Source organism: Mus pahari, chromosome 1 (genome assembly GCF_900095145.1).
Source record: "Mus pahari chromosome 1, PAHARI_EIJ_v1.1, whole genome shotgun sequence".
Lineage (NCBI taxonomy): Eukaryota > Metazoa > Chordata > Mammalia > Rodentia > Muridae > Mus > Mus pahari.
In genome coordinates this window covers 167,893,272-167,915,652 of record NC_034590.1, presented here as the reverse complement: position 1 = coordinate 167,915,652, position 22,381 = coordinate 167,893,272, and the positions used below count along the sequence as shown (strand labels likewise).

Here is a 22,381-nt window from a genome sequence, read left to right as displayed (position 1 = left end):
CGCATGAAGCACTTACGCTTGTAGTGGCAGGTTCTTGTTCCTCGGATTCTATTTTATCTAAACATTTTTTTAGATAAGTATTTCCTGTTGCCCATGCAGTGACGAACTCACTCTGTCAAGCTGTGAGAAAGCACTGTGCAAACAGCTAAGTCTGAGGGAGGGAGGCCGGGCACCCTTCTTAGGTTGCAACCCTATGCTAACACCTCAAGTGAAATTGGGAGTAATCCTTTCTTCCTTGCAAAAATTACAAAAAGCTACTTCTACAAAGCATTAAGGTTTAACATGGTAATTTTTGTTGTTCCATTGAAGGTTTTTATTTATTTTATTTTATTTTTTACCAAACTGGTATATCTGGGTTTGGTTTATTAGTTTATGGCAATGAAAAAAATTCAATAACCACTAGCCTAGGCTGGTACCCGACCTGAACTGAGCTGTGAGGTAAATGTAGTTCACATATCCTTAGTTTCGACTTTTTAAGGGCCTCCTAGAGTCCAAGGGTCATGTTGAGGACTGGGTTAACACAGTGTTAAAATAGCTGTCAGAATCATTAAAAAACAAACAAACAAACAAATTCTTTAAAAGCAAATCCCATGAAGATATTAACATGGTAACTGTGTCTGTGGGCTGCTATGTGCAAGGTAATTTTAGGTCAACTTCTGCCATTAAAACCACCACACATTGTCCTTTCTACATCATTGACTGGGGAGGTTCATCTGTGGTCATCCCCTCCCCTTCCCACTGCCCCACCCCCACCCCTGTGCAATCCTTTCTGGGATTAACGAAGCCAAGGCTATTACCTGGTTTTCTGTCTAAATAATAACTGGGTGGGAGAATGTTTCTGCAGACATTTGGCTGTCCTGCTAACCCAGTGCATTCTGTGTTAAATCAAGTCAGAGAGTCCATCAGAATCAAGTAGGAAGAGTGCAGTCTCCACTCACCTGTTGGTAACATCGTCCTGTCTCCTTTGGACCCACCTACTTCTCCATTGACAACAGCAGGGTTTGAAGAGACCACTGAATTGTCTTCCTGACTAGCTAAATACTGTTTGTTTTGTTCACAAAGCAAAAAATTGTTCTTTTTATTTCCGTTCTCTGGGCTTTTCAGCCTGAAGTTGGGATGGTTATGCTGAGCTACAGGACTTCTTAGAGGATCCTGGGGTGGGAGCTTGCTTTCCTTCTTCTCAAAATTCAATGGCTCTGCCATTTTACAAGTAGGGGCTTCCAAATTATTTCGTGGCATCATATTACGTATAATTTAACACTCACTGACGTCTGAGAAAAGAAATATATTTAAGAGGTGAATTTAATTGTGAAAGCAGCCGAACTATAAGCATAGGTGACTTTGTTCAAACATTATGCACCAGGTAACTCCTATCAACAATTCCAAGCAGATTTAACCTTGATATCAAAATCTGGCCAATAATATACAAATATTTCTTTATTCATAAGTATAAATTCCAGGTTTGGCAGACTCATTTACACCAACTCAAGAACATGAGAAATTCTTGAAGTACCAGGAACAGAAAAGACCTCTCACAACTGAACACTCTTTCCTCTATAAGGCCAGCCTCTCCCTGTGGAGTATGATATCGTCTACTGCTTACATCAGAATGTCCTTCTGCATTCTACCTTACACCATGGCGACTCGGCTACCAGCAGAACTACCACATGCTAAGAGACCCTGGCTCCACTCCTGCCAGACCATCCAAACCGCCTTCTCAATCCCTCTCAGCTGACGCCTATTCTGTCTGGTTTGCTCAAGCATTCTGCTTTGACAGTCTCCAGCTGAGCTTCATAAACTGGAAAAATTTATTTTTCAAGGATCTATGCACATAGCTTCTTCTGAAAATGAGTTTGACTTGTGGCAAGCTTTCCCTGTTACAGCGGCTGCAGGTGCCTGGGAAGCATTACTGCCGGAACACTGCTGGCTTGGGGTTTACCTGTCACTCTGAAGGAGTGTTCTCACTGCCCAAAGCTCCTGGAGTGCACCAGCAGCTCCTCCTTTTAGCAGAGTGACATGCAACACGCAGCTGAGACTGCCTATGCCCTCAAAACCTTCAAAAGGAGAAGCCAGAAGCTAAATGTCACTAAGATGGTTTTGAACAAACAACAGAAAAGTGCTCCCCTTTTGTGTCCTTAAACGTCTATTTTATTACTTGTTTTAAATTAGATAATACTATAGTACAACCCTGACAATAATACATAATGAATTTGGGGTGCATGAAGAGATCAACACAAAGTTTTCTGAACATGCAGCATCCAAGACACTAATTCAGATTCAGACATGCAGACAACCCCAGGTATTTCCACTAGACTTTCTGGTTGCACTGCAACATTAGGATGACGGAGTCTCCGTCCTAGATGCACACTACGGGCCGTCCATGCTGTGAACACCTCAGCCTGGCAATGCCATCAAACACTGAATGCCCACAATACCTCAGCCCAGACCAAGACGACTGTCACCTTCCAGAATTTCTAATCCTTTCTGCCTTTACAGATATATAAATGATTTAGTTAAAACAGACTTCTAGTATTTCCCTATCATTATTTCTCTAAGTATATCAAAGTAGTAAATCTTTGAGCTATACTGTGTTAGAATATTTGATTTTAAAAATTGCTTTTTAAGCTAAAACTTGAGTTTCATAAAACATCTTAAAATAAATTTTGGCTAGAGTTTTAGAGATTTTTCCAACAATTTCCGAAATGGCTCTAAATATGCAGCTGCAAAAATCTGTCCCTTGTCGACCACTGAATCTCGAGTAGTGTAATTCTGTGACTTCCAGCTTACAGACTCTTGATAGACATGAGGAAGGAGAGTTGGCAAATAATTCTGAAAGGTCATGGTATCTCCTGGTCTAACCACACCAATAACTTCTCTATGACACACTATTTTAAAAAGCATATAATTTATTTTTATGTACACTGGTGTTCTACAGACATGCATGTCTGTGTGAGGGTGTCATAAGACCTGGAACTGGAGTTACAGACGGCTGTGAACTGCTATGCAGGTGCTGGGAATTGAACCTGGGTCCTCTGCAAGAGCTGCCAGTGCAGTGCTCTTCATCTTTGGGCCTTTCTCCAGTCCAGAACATACTATATTTAAGATACTACTGGTGATGAATTAAAATTTAACAATCCCAGAATTCAAAGTAATTATCTGCTGGTTTAGCTAACAGAGGAGATCTGAACAGCACTCAAATTTCTTAAACAGAATTAAAAATCAATGTACAGTGGCCTGTGTTGAAATGTATAGAACTGTCAATCGAAAGAAAAAAGTGAATTTAATGGAATAGTTCTGGAGGGAGGGAGAGAGGAAGGGAGGAGGGAAGAAGCGGGGAGGGAGGGCGAGCCCCTCACTTTGCCTGTATTCCTCTCATGCTTTGAGCACAGTGAGAAGTAGACACTGACTTTTTATTCTTTTTATTCCCGGAGAGTCCATCTTTGGGCCTTCTTATGTGGCTGGAGGCATCCCTACAGACAGTGACTAGCCTGGTCTTCGCCCTCCATCCAGTTCAGAGCCTAGGCCTTAGAGAGGTCCTGCGTGGAAGGATTGGTGTGCACTCAGAAACTCGCAGGTCCAGCGCCTTTCCCCTCCTCAAGTTGGTTCTTGCCTTCCGGGTTTTTGTGTATTCCAGGAGAGAAATTTTAGAGCTGTAAAAGCCAATGGCTTGGTAGACTAGGAGCCTGAGCAGAAATCAGACCCAAGCCTCACCTTCCTCATTTAGCTATGCTATTTTCCTTAAAACTGCTTCATCTTTCTAGGATTCAGCAACTATAAAATGCAAGCAGAAGCATAACTTCCTCCTAGATACTACCATGGGGCTTAGACGAGGGACAGGGTTTAAACCACCCAGGGATAGGTGTTTTCTAACATCCTCCTCCCTACAAGGGGCAGCAAGCAATTCATTTGTGGGACAAGGATGGACGGACGTGTATATACACACACAAACACACGTACACACGCACGTGGAAAATCACTCTATCACAATACACACTCCCCAACCTTTCTTTGGGTCATGAGGAATGAGTTTACAAGATTTCGTTTGCTGCCCTTGAATTTGTTATTCTTTGTGCCTCCCACCTCATTGCGGAGTGAGATTTCGGTGGTAAACCACCACGACCAGGCGGGATTGCACGTTTAAGATAGGCGTGCTCTCATGGTTAAAGTACATTACTTTTAAATATAAGTTTACCCGACTTGGGCCCAGCACCCACTTGAGATACCTACTTAAGACTATTGCAGTCTGCTTAACTCTGGAGGCCTAATAGAGAAACTCTGGAGGCCTAATAGAGAAACTTACTTACACCTGGGGTCTAGGAAAGGTAAGCCAAGAGTGACCCAGCAGAAGTAAGGCATCGCACTTTATAAACCTGGTGACCCTGCTGATTCTATAGGAGGCAAAAAGAGTTCAGAGAAAGAATCTATAAAGTTGGTACTCCAGCTGTGACTTCACCCAAAGCACTGAATCCACAAGTCTTTGTGTGGAAAAACACACACATACACTTTGACACTTTAAAAGTGCTGTTTCCAAACCGTGCACGGGGTCCCTGCTTGCCCGTATCCCAGTTCCTGGGCTCGGCTCCCTATAACCCAGACAGAATCCACCCACACCCATTGCCCTGGGACGGCCCCGGGGTCTCTGCCCTTCCGGCCTGTCCCCACGTGCAGCTCCTGTGCCCGCCCAACGCCCGGCCTAACGCCCGACCTCAACGTCCAGCTTTGGACTTCCGACTCCCAACGACCCACGCCCAAGATGGTCTCGAAACTGAGCTCCGGAGCCCGGGCGCCCGGGGCTGCCTGACCCAGAAAAAGCTGTTAGGGCGCTGGCCCCGACTGGTTTCTGAAGCTGACCACTCATGCTGGCGTTTGCCATACCCTGCAGCCCCGAGGTCCAGGAGCTCCACCCGCGCTCACCTTGCCTCGGACGCTCAAAGCCGCCGCGTGCTGCGGGTCCTGCGCCTGCGCAGGTTACTCCCACGTGCTCGAAGCCCCGCCCACGCGCCCAGTGCGCAGAGCTGGTGGAGCTGTGCTGATCGCCCACCGGTCCTTGGTGGTGGTGCAGGCTTACCGACGCTTTTCAGGAATTTCTAGCTTTACAGGACTTTCTAGCTTTCTCTAGAAAGGTGTCCCAGAAGTTCCGGGGGCAGATTCCGGGAGGAAAGGCTGCGCTGAGAGTCTGGGGTGGCTATTTTAACTAGGTGAGGGACTTGGTTTTCCAGCATACTCCCCTGGCCCTGCCTCCTCTGGAAACTAAGCAAGCCAGCCCCAGGCCCCCACCGGTCACTTCTTGAATGTTTAGAAGCAACATTCTCTCTGCTCTGTTGCACTGGGCGCGTGGGCGGGGCTCCGCGCACGGTGGGAGTAAACTCAGATTTATGTCTTTGTTCTTTTTACATTTTCACTTATTTTGTGCCATGGCACATATGTGGAAGTCAGGGCACAACTTTTGGGACTCGGTTCCTTTGTTTTGAGACTGAGCTGGCCTGTTATTTGGATGTTGACCCAAATATCCCTGAACACAGAGATCCACCTGCCTCTGTCACTTGCTATGTTGACCAGGCTGGCTGTGAACTCAGAGATAACCAACCACCTATGGTTCTCTGGGATGCTGGGGTTAAAGGCATGGGCTACTGTTATATCTCAAACCCGGGACGAATGGCTGAGTGCTTATTTAATATTATCAAATTGGACCTGGCTGATAGGTACTCCCAGCATCCCTCAGTTCCTACCAGTTACAGGGTATGACTGGCATACCCCGCCCCCAACTTCTCCAGCCCAGGGTCTGGGCTACCCTTTCCCCAGCTGCCTTTCCCTATATAATCTGGCCATGTTGGTTATCCAGTCTTTTGTCTACCTTTTGTCTCCTAGCTCTCCCTCTCCCTGGCTCCTGGCTCCTCACACAGCCCAGCTCAGGGTCTTGTTCATTCTGGACTCTCCTAGATGTCTCTGTCTCTGCTCTCCCTCATATCTATAATAAACCTTCTACTACACTATACCTAGGAGCAGTCATGTCCTTTTTTTTTTCTTTTTCTCTTTTTTCATTCAGCTACCATGCCTGACATTGTCTTTTTCATTTTTATTAATTTCTAGAATATAAAAAAAGAAGAGTTCTCATGGTGATGTTACAATCAGTTTCTCCTTCAGTGAACATGTTTGAAAATGCTGTTATTAATGAAGCCCATGATTGATTCAGATTCCTGCCCTGCTTCTATACATCTTTTGAGCCAGAATCTAACATCACATTTAGCTATCTTTCCATAGCCAAGGTAGTTTCTCCTGATTGGCAGCTTCCAGGAGCACTGATGAGGCTTTTGAAAGCATCCTCATGGTCCTGAAATTTGTCTGATGCACTTCTCCTGATAGGAATGGAGTAAGAGTTGTTTGGAAGACTACAGAGGCAAAGTCACACTTTTATTGTATGATACTGTCTGATACATTTTATGAACATGATTTATGATAACGAATAACAGGCATCATCATATGACTGACATTTATTACATTTCTGCCCTGTAAAGTTCCCCCCTTTCTACACATTGTGATATGGGAGAAAGTCATTAAGCCAAACTCACCTCTGAACAGAAATATGTCCTACGCTATTTTACACTCTTCTTGCTCCAAACTTGTAGCCACACCTTGTAACTTTTCAGTCCAGGCTCTTTGGTGGAAAACAGAGATGTGGAGAGAGTAAGGGTGTGCATTAGGCTGTTGGGATTCTTCTCAGTAGACACCCATCACCCCAAGGACTGAACAGGCCTTCCCTCATGCTAAGGCAAATGTTGCAGCACTGACTTCTCCATGAAAAAATAAATCTCCAATTTCATTGTGATATTTCTAAATCCAAATGTAGGACTGTTGTAACTTTAGCTTTTTCAAAACCTATTTTTTCATGATGGTTCTTAAACACTTTAACCTCCCTTGTAGCCTACCACCCACCAGAGGTAGTGGAAAAGAAAGGATACGGGACTTGGCGGGGAATGGACCTGTTTAGAAAGGTTCTTTGGAGCAACTCCCATCTGTGTTGTCAGGAAATCATCAGTTCAGTTCACGGGTCGAAGGCAGTAGCAGCTCGATCCACATGCAGACACTTCACAGACATGCCAGCAGTCCAGTTCAGTGGAGTCAGGACAGCAAACAAGAATCAGCAGTGGTGGCATGACCTAGCAGAGACAGCCAGGCCTCAGCCCTTGCTTTAGCAGAACATCCTCTCCTGTGTCTGCTTCAGAGAAACATTCCTTCACTTAGCCTTTCATGACTTAGCCTTTCATGCCTGTGTCCACTTTAACAAAACATTCCTTCATGTGTTTGCCCCAGCAGAACACCATCCAGCACGTTCCAAAGAACCCTTAGCGTTTCCACTTCAGATTGCAGCATTTCCATCTCATCTCTTTGGTTTTACACCTGTATTTCTTCTCTCATGATTAACAAATTAGTTTCCCAGACATACTTAATACATTTTCTTACCAGTTATAAGTTCTGAAGTACACTTCAGAAATAATGCTAATGTTACTTCTAACAATATGAACAGATAAACAACTCACTGCCTCCCCGTCCTTTTGGGATAACATACCTTACTAGTAATGTTATAAGTCCAGCCATTCTTTCAAAGCAAGAAAACCTATGTATGTCTGTATGCATACATGCATGTATGTATATACGTATGCATTTAGGGAAAGGGTCTCCTGCAGGCTAAGCTCTAAGTGGTTCCTACTTGCACCTCCCAAATGCCTGGATAGCTGGTATAAGCCACTACTCCTGGATCAACCCATAGTTAGGGTCTCATTGCTGTGAATTGACACTCTTCACACCAAGGCAACTCTTATAAAAGACAACATTTAATCGAGGCTGGTTTTACANGTTCAGAGGTTTAGTCTGTTATCACTATGCTGGGAAGCATGGCAGTGTGCAAGGGGCTGAGACAAAGAGCAGAGAGCTCTACCTCTTGATTGGAAGGCAACAAGGAGGAGACGCGATATGTCTCACACTGGGCGTAGCTCAAGCATTTATATGAGAGCTCAAAGCCTTCCTCCACAATGACATACCCTGTCCAACAAGGCTAAACCTCCTAATAGTGCCAAGCATTCAAATACATGAGTCTATTCAAATCACCACAGCACTTTAATTGTAAAATGTACTGTAATACATTACCATAATTTGAGGAAGGAGGTGTCATCTTCTGATTAAAAAAAGACAGAGGGTTAGTAATATACCACATTGAAGTTTTTCCTCCTCAGCAATTATGAAAGTAGTTTAACAGTAATATGCTTGGATTTACAAACTTGCCACTGAAGACGAGTCTTAACTATTTTCACTTACAACTTATGTCTACACGGTCCAGAACTTTAAAACATATTTTCTCCGGACAGAGGTGGTTTGCAAAACCTCCAAACTAAAACTGCTCACGTTCCCTACCTCTTCCAACTGGGCTTAGTCACTATAATATACACCCTTCATGCAACCATGCAACCCGATAGGATACCCAGCCCAGGCGGGCTTAGGTCCTCTGCGTGGAGCACATCAACAGCTTATTAGTAAACTGTAGCACCCGGTACCACTTGGCGATTCCAGGTCAATTATTATCATGGAAACCCTGCAGAGCTCTCTCCCAGGGATAAACGTTCGCATGCCCAAGTTAGCTGCTCCTGCTGACTTGGCTCACCCACAGCCAGCGCAAAGTTTGCACCATCAGAACCAGGAAGCCACAATCTCTAGTTCTCTTTTATTACTTTATGCCACTGACTGATTAGATGACTGGCCAAAGGGTGAAGAAAAAAGATAGCAGACACCCCCAGCAGACCCCGGTGTTTCCTTCCGACAGAAAGCACCGGCTTGGGGTGGGAAAGGGAAAGAGTGGCCCAACTGGACAACAGCCCAGAAGTCAGCCTGCTACAAGCTCCTTGGGCGATGGTGGAGGTGGCACCGAGATGCTGGGCGGGGTCTCTAGAAACCGCAGGGGCCGGAGGTGGCGCCTCGAAAACCACGCCCGCCTCCAGGTGCTTAGCGTCACGCGGTCCGCGCCGCGCTGATTGGCTCCTTCGGGGGCCCCGCCCCCTCAGCTGTAGCCGCGCCGGCTTAGGCGTCGCCGCCATCTTTGTTGATGTGTCAGCTCCGCAGGGGTTTTGGGGGGAAAACCTCGGCTGGGAGCCCGGGATCGGCAGTGGTCTCCGCGCGTGACTTCCTCACCCACTCCGCGTCGGCTAGACGCCGCCATGGGTTCGCCGGCCCTGGAGCCGGAGCTCCATCGGCCTCGCTAGGGTGCGGCCCGGGGCTGGACGACGGACGGTGAGTGGCCGAGGGGCGTCCCGGGCGGGCGCCGGGGGTTCGGCGAGCGCCGGGGTGCGCGCGTGGACGTGACGGGGTGCTATCCCCGGGCTGTCCGCGACTCCGCGCGTGGACGTGACGGGGCTGGCGGGGCCCTCGGGGGCTGTGCCCGGAGCGCGGCCGCTCCCCCGCCGCACCAGCGCGGCATCTCCGGGGACGCGGTCAGCAGCGTTTGGCATTTCCAAAGATCCCAATGTATTTCCATGAATCTTGATAGGGAAATCATTTCAGATTTATTTCTCCCCTTCTACATATGCTCAAAGTAGCCATCCCAGGGAAACAGCGCGGGTAGAATGATGGCTCAGCTGCTAACAATTCGTAACTTGTTAAATAGTCACATCTTGATTTTTATTTAGAGAAGAGAGAGACTCGGGTTTGTACGCAGAACACCTGGGTTGGAGTCCGGCCGCTTCCGTTTGTTAAGAGTCAGAAAAGAATACAATAAAAATATGACAGCGAACCAGAAAGATTTCTCAGACCCAGTGTCACGTTCCTTTGATGTTCAGCCTTTTCATTTCTTCTGAAGTGGTACACAGGATGCTTGTCTGAGGAAAATATGAAACGAATCAGTATGACAGTATTTCAAAGGTGCACGTGTAGCCATCCCAAGGAAAGTCAGTCTGCTAAGTGTTAGGTTTATTAGTGTGGATGTGGCCTTTATGCCTGTAGTGTACACATTGTGAAGGAGATTAAGGACCCAGAGACAAGTGATACTGAAACTGATGTGTCTTGTGTATCAAGTACACCGTGTGCAGCTACTTTTTAGCTCTTCGTTAATTAATGGTTACACAAATGAAACAACAGTAATGATTGGCCAACTACTTTTATTGTTCCTTTTTGGTCTTCCCATGTTCAGTGAAGATTTTGGTAAGGCCATAATCTTGTACTGTTGCACCAGGCCTTCTCCTTTGTACAGGATAATAGGTAAGTATAACTTTGGAAGGCTACCAGAAGATGCAGGGACTGTGTTTAAGTTTTTGAAGACGTTTTCTAATTCAAAATAATAGGAGCTTAAGGTGTTTGTTTTTAAAAACAGAGTTGACATTTCCCAGTCTGATATTTTTTGTGCAGACTGAAAGGCTGTGTGGTAGAAAAGGGACCACTCATAAACCTTTATAGTTCCTTCACACAGGAACCAAAGACTTATTCTTTGATGCTGTGTAGTGCGGCAGCAGCTGATTGCTTAGTGTGTTCAGTTCTGAAAAATGACTGATAAACAGAACACTCAGCCCAGCTCTCTGAGGAAGCCGTGATGCTTGGGAACCCAGGCAGCCTTACTGAGAAAACTGTCTTTCCATTTGACAGCATCTACCCTGGTTTACAAAAGCCATTCAACTCACTGTAAAGAGAGAATATTCAATTTCAAATTCTAATTTGTCTATCTTTAATAATAAAACTAAGGTTTTTCTATTATTTTTTGTCTTTAAATGACTAAGGTCAAGTTTTGATTCTTCTCATAAACATCACTTCATTTACATTAGTTTTATTTAGTATTTATTTTAGAAGTAACAACAGGATAGATAATTTAGACCTATAGATGCTACTGTAATCTTACACCATTTCAAACTTATTTGAACTTGCTTAACAGAGAGTTCGTTTGCTCTAAGAAGTAAACTATTGGGTAAAGGGGCAGTAGACACCAAGAGCGGAAACAAGCTCTAGGATAATGCTAACTGTCATGAGTGTACTTCTTAAAGCTTGAGCTGATCATTCATTGTAGGGTTATGTAGTAAGTACTAAATGGGTGTTGTTTTTAATAAAACTAAATCTTACCAAATTAATCAAATTCAGGCATAAGTACAACTTTTTTAGTAAATGTAGAAATTCTATTTAATTGAATCCATTTTTCTTATATTTGGTCTTCAGATTTTTTTTTTAAGATTTATTTTATGTATGTCAGTATACTGTCACTGTTTTCAGACACACCAGAAGAGGGCATCAGATCCCATTATAGATGGTTTTGAGCCACCATGTGGTTGCTGGGAACTGAACTCATGACCTCTGCAAGAGCAGTCAGTGGCTCTTAACTGCTGAGACATCTTTCCAGCCCCATTTTCAGATTTTTTTTAAAGAACAGTTAAATAAAAATACTTACATTTTCTTAGACTTTGTTGCAGTTGATAAGTTCTGTACAAGTAGCTTCAGGTTAGAGTTCTGTATTAATTTTTATGCCTTAATACTTTAAAAGCCATTTTAGAGTCTAAAGTGCCCAGACCATGATTGCCTCTTACAGAGGTGAGAGTGTTACTGCTGCAAATTGAATCAGCCATCCAGTGTCTCACCGAAGAAGCAGTAGGGAAAATTCAAGAGGACAGAAGCAACTGTGGGCTGTGTGACGGATAGAGAGCTGAGGAAACTCAGTACATTCAAACTGTAATTGGGCTTGACTGCTGAATCTGAAGTCTTCCTTCTTGGAGAACCAGTTCTAGAGATCTTTGAAACAATTGTCTTAGCTTTCTTCTCTTAAAGTAAGAATGGGTCTACATAAGCTTGCCCTCTGTGAAGCCCCAGCGCCGCTCTTTGCATTAGGGAATATGTCTGACTAGTATTTCTTACACAGACAGCTTCTCTTCTGTTTCTCTGCTTTGTTATTTTAATTTAAAAGCTTAATCTAGCAAAGTGTGTCAACATTTACTATTTAGGAATATGAGGAGAAAATGATTGGATGCTTTTTAATTTTTTACTTTTGACTTGAGATGACAGACCAGAATTTTGCTAGAGCTAACAGGAAAGGAAAGTAAGTTACTTTAGTTATGCTACTTTCAAACTCTTTTGGGAAATATGCAAAAACTGTCTTAAAGTATTTATATTTTCTTACAAAGGACAGGAAACCATTTTATTGAATAAGTGATCTCACATGCCTAGGTTGCATATGTTAATGCATATTAACTTGAGAAGTAAGTATACAGCTAGAATTATTTTGGGGGGTGGAGTGGTGCATAATTTAAAAATTATAAAAAGTATTTGAACTAAGATTATTCAACTGGATTTAAAGGCAAGCCTTTATCCTGAAGTGTGGTGTGCTTTATACTGCTACAGTGGGAAGGATTTTGATCTGTGGTCTCAGCATTTTACAGCAGCAAAACAAAGATTTAACAGGCTCAGTATCCGTCAGACTGTACCTGAGGCCTGTACCTGAGGGTGCCTGTTTTATTTTGCACCATGTTCCCAGTACCTACACCAATGTCCATATGGAAAAGCCGCCCCATGTCTATTTGGCAGGGAACACTTTGGACTTTATTTTTGAGCTGATTCCTTTGCATGACGCTTATCTGATGACTTGTTACCAATTATCTGTAGATTGAATTCAGTTTCTATTTATAGTTTTGTGAGCCAGCCTACAGTTTTGTTCTTATAGAACTAATTATGGGAAACCAGAAATAGTACTGAAAGCTGTTAATGTTTTCAGTTATGTAGTTTTGTGTGGAATAACTTTCTAGACATATGAGTGTGTTCATTAAGGAAGGCAAGAGGCTCTGGGCTGGTGCTCGGCATGATGCCTCCACTGGTGGCTACCGCTGCTGTGTGGCAGCAGACCGCCCAGTTCCCACTGTAGGCCTGTACTGCTGTGTCCGCAACAGAGGAACTATGGGGGCAGCAAGTGATTGAGAGGAATTTTGTTATTACAAGTGTTTTTCCTCAGGAATAACAGTTATTACAAAGTCAGAATAGCAGTGCATGTCGCAGTCAATAAGCATACTTACTTCCTGTGTGTATCTGTGACTGAAGTTGGTCTGTACCAGCACTTAAAACAGGCTTGCAGCTCTTCCCTAAGTTTCCTGTTTTCTCCTTTTGTAGCTTACTGGTAGTAGGCTGTTTAATCTTCCATAATTTTCACGACAGCATTCCTTCTAAAAAACCCAAATACTTGGACAGTTTCCAAATTGCTGTACATGAGCGTCCGCTAACAGGGGATGCCTGTAGGGAACTCGGCTGACGCTCCTGTCGCCTAGTTAGTGGTGGAAAGATGAGCTTCTCATGAGGTTGGTTGGTTCTGTTTGCAGTTCTTACATAGTCCTTGGTGTTGCCCTTGCTACATATACAAGCACAGACTCTCTGTAACATCACCTTTTCCTCTGGTCTCCTGTCAGTATTCACTGGGACATCAACAAACAAATGTACAGTCCTAATGGTTCTCAGATGCCAATTTGTATAATGACCTTTTTACAGGTCATGACATATTGAGAGACACTATGTAAGTTCCTTGTCTTTTAAATTTAGTTGTTAATTGATAAGGCACACAAAACAAATTCTAAGCTTGGGTACATAGCTTGTTTGGTTTGGTTACCTAGGTGAAACTCCCATAGATTGTAAGACACATTTGTTGTTCTGCACTGTCTGAACACTAGAACTCTCCTTACAGCCTGCCCACTAAATGCTGTCCACCCCACTCATTTCACAGAGCCAGTGGGTTCTTCTGCCATTGTGAAGCACTGAAGAGTATTTGCAAAGATGGTAGTAAATGTGGTGCAGAGTGTATCTCTTAGGTTTATCTGCTTATTGCTGTTATTGTTTAATGTTACAAAGTTTCAGTTCTGAGTAAATTTTCTTGCAGTCATTTAAAAGGTGGCTGCCTCTTCAGAAGGGTCAAGAAAGGCCGTATCTTTCCCATGACTGTAGACCGTGTGTTCCAATGTACAAATTGTTCTTGTGTTTGTAATAGGGACGGTTTGAAGAAAGATAGGGCATTAAGTCCTCAAACATAATCAGTCTCTGGGTAGACTGAAAGGAAAAACAGAGGGCGATCCATGGACAGTGCACAGTGGGTGACCCGATGGAGCAAGGCATTACAGTAGAGCAGCAGCCCTTGCTGGACGTGGCCAGAGATCAGGCTTGGAAACTTACATAACTGCTTTACTCAGGAATCTTAGTGATTTCATTAAAAAAAAAAAAAAGAAAACTGAAAAAAGGGGGATGGGGTTGGGGTGGGGGGAGATCCTATTCTCCCTGAAGAAAACTTGAAACTTAGTCCCTAACTGCTTGATGTAACAGTGTCTGCCTAACCCTCCTCCCAAGAGAGACAAGCTTGTGTCTTTTCTCTGGCTAGCCTCTGTAGAGTGGAGACAGAATTTCATTACCTGAAACTTTAAAGAAGGGAGAGGCCGGTCTGGGTGCATGACTTGAGCTGGCTGTTTGATGACTAAAGAGGAGCTAAGTGTGGAACAGTATTGCAGCTTCCTAGCCTGCACACTTGCTCTCTTACAGTGGAGGGCTCACTTCACAGGTAGTTCCTGGTGCCTTTTGACAGCCAGGATACTACATACTTCATCACTTCTGAATCTGGTGATTTGTCACCTCTCTTAGCAAGCCTGTCTCCACCCCCATGACTGTCACAAATAATCTGCCCTTCTCTTAGCTACTTTGCCCTTTGATTTGAGATTACAGAAAGAGAACTGAATGAGATCAAGAAACTAAGTGTTCCAGGTGTGAGATGAGGCCTAGGTTGGGTCACAGGGAGGGGATAGCATCAGAAAAGCAGGAGAACAATTGCTTAATAGATTCCGAAAGCAACGGGAGCAAAGGGAGCCGTTCGTTGACCAAGCACATGATGCTGTGCATGGGTACTCAGTTACAAGCACTAGAGGCAGAATTGAGGGTTAGCCAGCTTGAGTTTAAGACTTCGGAGAAAGCGCCAACAGGAACGCCTATTCATGTAGACTAATACAGCATGAAGAGGGGTTAGATAATTCTGTGTCTATAACTCGGGGTGCAGGACTGGAAACTCTCATCTAGGCATCAGCTATGAGTTACTGCTCCATCAGCTAACTGGGTAAATGCTATGTAGGGAGAAAGATAAGAGAGCAAGCCCTGGAGACCAAGGAAGCAGAATGAAAGGATGTGGTTTTTTTTGTTGTTGTTGACAAATCATGATACACAAATAAAACTCTTAAAGTTGTTGATAAGATTTCTTTCTACTTAACGGAATGCTGGGGAGTCACAATGCCTTTGTCGTCTGTTCTCTTCTGAAGGCATTCCTTATCTGCCAGCCAGCATGTATTCGTCTGCTGTGAGTTCAACCTCTGTTGGTAGAACATCAGCTAGTTATGATGTTTAAAGCCACTGCAGGTTTACATTTGTAAGATTTTAACTTTAGCAGTAGCGTAGTATATCTTACATTTACTCCATAACGTAGCATGTGTGGTATCTTTAAAGAGCTTCACTTTAAGTGAACTGTTTATTGTATATCATACCACAGGTTATTATATCTTTAAAGAGAGTCACTTTGAGCTAGTTTGTAAGTTGCTCTGAGGCTAGTGTACCTGCCTGAGATTCATTTTTTCATTCCAAGATTTTGGAATAAATTACTGAGATTTTCAAGTGTTCACTGCATTTATTTGTCTGGTCTAAAATCTTTACTATCAATACCAGCTTGCTTACGAAGCATATACAGCACGGTGGTGTTCATTTGTGTCATTTGGAGGTAAGTAATACATAATCAAGTGATTGGGAGCCTGAGGTCTAAGTCTGCAGTAATCATTGTCTCCACAGGTGGTCCAAAGGAACAGCATGTTTGACAGACAAGATGGCCTTTTCTTCCTTACAGTTGACTCCTTTCTGCAGTCCTGGAATAACATTCTTCAAGCACTAGCCTTATTTATTTTATGCAAACTTTAGGTCAGCAAGTATTTGAGGGGTCACTGGGTGCTGGGATTCATACAGTAAAATCAAATGTACAAGTCTTAGGATTTATTATAATTCACCCTTAACAAAATGCCCTCCTGCTTAGTGCTGAGGGGTCTATGCAGCCAGTCTTCTCTTCTTGTCTCTATACTCTGATCATCGCCTTTCTCAAAGCTTGAAGGAAGCATATGCTTTCCTGTTGTAAAATGGAATCTTTTTTACCATGTGCATACTTCATAACAGAAATCCTTATTAGGACTGCAGTCTAATCTCATCTCTGGTAACTCATCTGCCTGTCTGTGCGCTGTTAAAGCATGGCCAGAGTCACAGGCAGTTCTTTTCATCTAGACCACTAGGGGTTTTTTGTTTGGTTTTTTTTTTTTTTTTTTTTTTTTTTTTTGGTTTTTTGAGACAGGGTTTCTCTGTATAGCCCTGGCTGTCCTGGAACTCAGAAATCTGCCCGCCTCCGCCTCCCAAGTGCTGGGATTAAAGGTGTGCACCACCACGCCCGGCTTGTTTTGTTTTTCTCTGTGTAGCTCTGACTGTCCTGGAACTCGCTCTGTAGATTGAGTTGGCCTTGAACTTAGAGATCCACCTGCTTCTGCCTACTGAGTATTGGCATCAAAGGTGTGCACCACTACTGCCTGGCTAGATTTTTTTTTTTTTTGTATTAAATTTTATTTTTCATTCTGTGTATATGTGTGTCAGGGTTAGGGGTTGTGCATATGAGACCGGTTCCAGCGGAGGCCAGAAGGGGGCTTCAGATCCTCTGGAGCGGAAAGTCCAGGCAGTTGTGAACTGCCCACCACAGGTGCTGGGAGCTGAGCTTGAGTCCTTCTTGAGAGCAGTATGCACTCTTAACTGTTGTACCATCTCTCCAGCCTCTGGTAGAAGGTTTTGTATTCTGTACGTCAGGGAAAAATTTGACTAATTTTCCATAAAGAAGAGAGAGGAGGAACCTTTGTAAATAATGTTAACAGCGTATTCTCACCTAGTCAAGTGAAATGTTGCTCTTACTGACCTAGACAGTGTTTGATTTGCACTGAAGAGAATGCTTGCTTAGAAACAAGCAGGGGAACTTCCCAGATCCCTGTCAGGGGGAAGCTGCTCCTGGCACAGGTGAGTCACCGCTCGGTCTGCACTGAATCAGGTGCTGGCTCTAAGTTTCCTTCTTGGTGAGCTTTGTCATCACTCACTGGTGTGTCCTGCTCTGAGACTGCTGCCTAATGCTTTAGCTGCTGTCCTTTTGCTCGTCTCCTTAAAGGGCTTCAGTAGCGTGTGCCCACGGAAGGGGAGGCCATTCGCCTTCCTAATGTTCCCATTACATGTTCTGCCCCATGCCGGAAAAGAAGGGTCACGATGGTGACCCCACTGGTTGTGTCCACTCTGGGTATCTCTCTTCTACCTCTAGGGGAGGCCCTTATTAGAGGAATTATGAATGGGACATTTCATGGTCATGTCATGGAGTGTGTGCAAAGGTGTCTTAGTCTAATTTTTTTAAAATTTGATTTCTTAGATGTAAATGAAGATCAGGAGCAGATTTGAAGAAATGCAAAGTGAACTGGTGCCAGTCAGCATGTCAGAGACGGAACACATCGCCTCCATTTCTTCTGATGCGACTACTGAGAAAACATCTGAGTTGAGGGACAACTCATGCATCTCAGTTTCTGGTGACGAAAGCAGCAAATTAGAAACGGGACCTGAACTATTGTCATTGAACTCTGACAGAATTTTATGTCAGACTAATGAACACTGTAGTCAGATCGAAGTACAAGAGAGCCATACTCCAGACTGTGGCAGTGGTGAGAATTCTTGTGCTAATACAGACACATGCCCAGAAGATTCTGGACAAATAGATGACTTTTCTGGCGGAGACTTTACAGAACAAGTGTCAAAAACCAGGGAGCCAGAACACACAGTAACACAGATACTGGCAGAGTTAACGTCATCTGCACCCACAGAAGCTGGTAGTCCAAAGCCGACCTCAGCAAGCCTCTACGATACAGATTGCACCAGGAAACTCATTTCAAAGATGAAGACTGTTTCAGCCTCAGACGATTTGTTGGGAGAAATCGAATCTGAGCTCTTATCTGCTGAGTTTGCTGAGGACCACCAAGTACCAAATGGAGTGAATAAAGGAGAGCAGGCCTTAGCCCTGTTTGAGAAGTGTGTGCACAGCAGGTACTTGCAACAGGAGCTCACTGTTAAACAGTAAGTCTGCTGCTGCTGCGGGGGCTCCCGCTCCTTCAAGGAGAGGACTCTGCTGTCTGATTTCGTTTCAGAATGCAGCCATGCAGAGTTGGTCTACTTCCCCAAGTAACTGAGCAGCTTCCATTTGCTGCTTGCTTTCAGTAGTAAAGCAGAGTGTGTGTTCATTAGGGAGCAACTCAAGGTTTTCATTTTTGAAACTAGGTATGTCAAAATAAATTCAAAGGGACATGAAAAGTCATGAATTAAGTTCAGAAGCTTACAATTTAGAGAACAGGAGAATTAGTTGAGCACATTCTGCTTTTAAACATCTATTTGTATAGTGTTTTGATAAGTTTTATTTCCTTCAGCCTGTTTCTAATAGGATTTATTCTATATTTTTATTGTACATTTTATAGTAAAGTGATATATAAGTTTGGGCATACTGTTACAATCTGTTACAAAGAAAAATAATATATGCTATCTTTCACTAAACTACACACTTTTACACTACGCTGAGGATTACAGGGCACACTGACCACGCCCTGAGTGCTGTTTGATAGATACTGACTCTCCTTGCTTTGTTGTATTCCATATTATTCTGTTAAAGCCACCAGATTGCCCCAGAGCTGCTCACTCTTCATTGTTTTTTTCCCAGTGAACTTCAATCTGCAGGTATTCATTTTCTATTTTTTTACCTTTCTTAAATTTAAATTTTCTAATAAGAAAAAGACTGTGTTATGATATGAGGGTTGTGCATACGTGCAAGCCAGAGGAAACTTTCTGGAGCCATTTCTCCTATCTCCCCTTTTCTGGGGATCCCATGCCTATGACACTCCAGTGCCTTCTCACGAGCACCTCTGCTCACTTAGATCCTCACTTGGAATACTGCTGACCTGTTAATACACTCTGTGCTTCCATGTCTCAGACATTTGTGCTTCCAGCCCTTCTAGGCTTGGGGTAACTTCTTCACTCCCCTGCAGTCTGGACCTACTCTGATCACCCCTGCCCCCAACACACACAATGCTTATTTCTGATACCCTTTCCTACTTTCCTTAGATCTTAAACATTTTAAGATACATACATTTAATAATCATCTCATATACTATTAATTATGTGACTGGCACATGTTAATTCATGGAATGTGCACAGATATGCAACACGTCCTACTCTCACTCATCCTTAGGTTTATGAGGTACCTGAGGCAGATTAAGAAACTTGTTCGGGTCAGATGGAAATATCTACAGAGCCAAGCTTCTGACTTGTTTTATCAGTTGTTACTGGAAATCATCTGGCTGCGAGTTGTTGGATGGAACTAAACAGTATTAGGCTTAAAAACAGACAAGTTCTTTGTCCACCCAGCAGAGGGAGCAGTGGGCAGTAGAGTAGGGAGTGGCTCAGCAGCAGCCTGGAACTTGTGGAGTGAGTCAGTGCTCTCTCCTGTGAGAGAGACTGTGCTTGCCTGGGGTTACTCTTGTGGATATTGAGGTGTCATATAAGTGTTACTGTAACCTGCATTGATCTTTTGCTTTACATATAATACTTTTAATTTCAAGTAAAACATTTGTTGATTCAGGTAAGCAACTAGATGTTTTCTTAACTTTTATCTCCATTTAATTTTTTTTATAAAGAACACTGTTTGAGTTCCTTTATTGAAATTTTCATAAATGCATCCTTTCCCAGATGTTTGATTATATGTTCATTCCCATTTACTGAATCTTCTTTTGTTTGTTTTTTCCTGACAAAATTGTATATATTGTCATTTCGAAATGATTCTACAATCAGACTGGTTACTATGTTTATCCTCTCATATAGCTAGTTACCTGTGTGTTTCATAAACCTTTATGATACACTCTTTTTTGCAAATTTCCTGTTCAGAATACCGTTTCCTTCCTCCCTCCTCTGGGTCTGGGTCTTGCTGTATGCCCTGCTCTCCCATTTCTTCCCTTCCCTTTCCTTCATTCTTTCCCTCACCCCCTCTTTTTTTCATCCTCTTCTCCCTGTTTTGTGCTAGAGGACCTTAATGCTGGGAGTGTATTCTACTACGCCCAGCCCTACTACCACTGTGTTGTACATTAAATCCCCAGGACTTGTCTGAACCTGGAACTTTGTACCCTGTGGATCTAAGCTCCTCTGTCTACTTTCTGGATCCTGGAAAATACCACTCCACCCTTTTTATTCTGTTATCTCATGTATCAGTAGTATTGCTCAGTGACCCAGCATAAACTCTAAAAGAACAGTATTCTGTGTGGAATGTGTACATAACGTCTAATAATACCAAATAACAAAGAATATCAAAGAAACAAGTTAAGGCTGTGGGTGTGCTCAGTGGTAGCCTAATAGGGCTAATTGACAAGAGATTTGTTGTTTTTTTTTTAAAAATCTGGTATATAAATCAACAGAGTGTGAGTGCCTAGGCTGTGACAAAGCTGGCTGCTCTTGCCCTCTCTCTCGTCTACTTGCTTTTCTTGTAGTGACAGACACAGAGACAGTTTACCTCAAGCACACTCAGTCACTCGATGGGGAGGACATGGTCTGAGAAGGTATCATTAGGTGTGGGGGTTCTTATCCAGATCTGGTATTTTAGCATAAAAAGACTACTTGAGAGGATTGATCAGAGGTGTCTATGTCTAATCTGTAGATTGATAATATTTCATATCTTATTTCCCTTTTATATTTAGGTTAATTAAAGAAAATAAGAATCATCAGGAACTTATCTTAAATATTTGTTCAGAAAAAGACAGTTTAAGAGAAGAACTGAAAAAAAGAACAGAAACAGAGAAGCAGCATATGAACACAATTAAACAGGTAAAAACCAGTCTCCAGGGCCAGGCTTCAGTTAGAAACTCCTCAGACAGACAAAATAACGTTTCAAATGCAGGAAACGGCTTCATATTTAAATAGTTTTCTAAACTATGTTATATAAATTATGATATGTTTAACTGTTCCAAATATAGCATATTTTCTGCCCAAATAATGAAAAGGCTTGATTTAAGTTTTTACCAATTAAAGGGAGAAGTAGTTAATAGTAGTAACACCTCGAGACTTCTGTCTGGCTTTGGGACACTTTGACTTGGGGTTTTAGCAGGCTGCATTCCCGTAGTTTGGTGATCTCCACTCTGAAGGCCATGCCAGGATATCTGCTGCCCCTTTTAATGGCGTCTTTTCTGCATGGATGCACCGGGAAAGGCTTAGGTTGATAATAAAGCAAAAACTGCTCTTGGGTTTTTGAGCTGCTTTCCTTCTGTGGACAGGAGTGAGTGTCCTGTCGTTCAACAGCATAACTCAGCACTGGTGTGTCCTGAGAGATGTACCTTGGGCCTTTCCTCCTTTATGTGGGCATCATAAGATGCACTTCAGCTGCAAGTGCTGTGAGACAGTGGGGAATGCAGTCTTGGAGTGGACCTACAGTCCATCTAGAAAGCTGCTAATGAACACAGTGTCAGACAGCTCTAGAGTCTTAACAAGTTAAACCAAGTTCTCATTTTCGTGTGTTTTAATAGGCATTTATTGCACTTTTACACATTTAGAAAAAGACTGAGTATGCAGTAGCTAACTGGTTTTTATATGCTCTAGGCCTAGCACGTGTAAGCCAGACTTACAAGGGTAAAGCTTGTGAGGGGCCTGAGAACAGTCTGTACCTTACATTCTTCATTTGCATTGTGTTGTGTATTAATTAAGGTATCATTGCTCTTACATGGTACAACTATAAAATGTAACCTGGAAATCATTCTTTTTACAGTTAGAATTAAGAATAGAGGAACTGAATAAAGAAATTAAAGCTTCCAAAGATCAGCTAGTCGCACAGGATGTCACAGCTAAAAATGCAGTTCAGCAAATCCATAAAGAGATGGCCCAGCGGATGGACCAGGTATTTCCTGCCACTATTAGTTTGATAATTTGGTGTTTCTTGTTTATTGGACTGTACCACTTGGGTGATGACATCGCTGGAGTTTACATAAAAGCTTTTAGAGGAAGCTAAGGGCTGGAAGGATGACTCAACTGAAGATGCTCCCTGGTCTCCCAGAAGTCCAGAGCTGGCTTTCTAACATCCAGTCACAAGATTCCCAGCCACCAGTCATTCCAGTGCCAGGGCTCTGATGCCCTCTAGTGGCTTAAGAGTATTTGTATGCATCTGCTCCAACAGACACGTTCTAAGTAAAAAAAAAAACGAAATCACAAACAGTAACAAGGTGGCAATATGTAAGTTTAAGTACATCCTAATTGTAAAAAAAAAAAAAAAAAAAAAAAAAAA

General features: G+C 43.1%; 2 protein-coding genes across 3 annotated transcripts in view; one reads left to right on the top strand and one right to left on the bottom strand.

The window, feature by feature from the left end:
- Positions 1-1,258, bottom strand: part of Tdrd1 (tudor domain containing 1) — a 37,212-nt gene extending 35,954 nt beyond the window's left edge. The window contains exon 1 of the mRNA XM_029542381.1: positions 939-1,258. Within this exon, the coding sequence (XP_029398241.1) occupies positions 939-1,242 (304 nt within the window). The 5' untranslated portion in view covers positions 1,243-1,258. The remainder of the gene's footprint in view (positions 1-938) is intronic.
- Positions 1,259-9,073: 7,815 nt separating this feature from the next.
- Ccdc186 (coiled-coil domain containing 186) overlaps positions 9,074-22,381 on the top strand; it is a 33,670-nt gene continuing 20,362 nt past the window's right edge. Inside the window, exons 1-4 of one of the 2 annotated variants that reach the window (XM_029539182.1) lie at positions 9,074-9,279; positions 17,456-18,120; positions 20,808-20,934; positions 21,869-21,997. In XM_029539182.1, the coding sequence (XP_029395042.1) occupies positions 17,462-18,120; positions 20,808-20,934; positions 21,869-21,997 (915 nt within the window). In that variant the 5' untranslated portion in view covers positions 9,074-9,279; positions 17,456-17,461. Of the gene's footprint in view, positions 9,280-17,455; positions 18,151-20,807; positions 20,935-21,868; positions 21,998-22,381 lie in introns of both variants that reach the window. The other variant, XM_021199156.2, reaches the window with a different exon arrangement.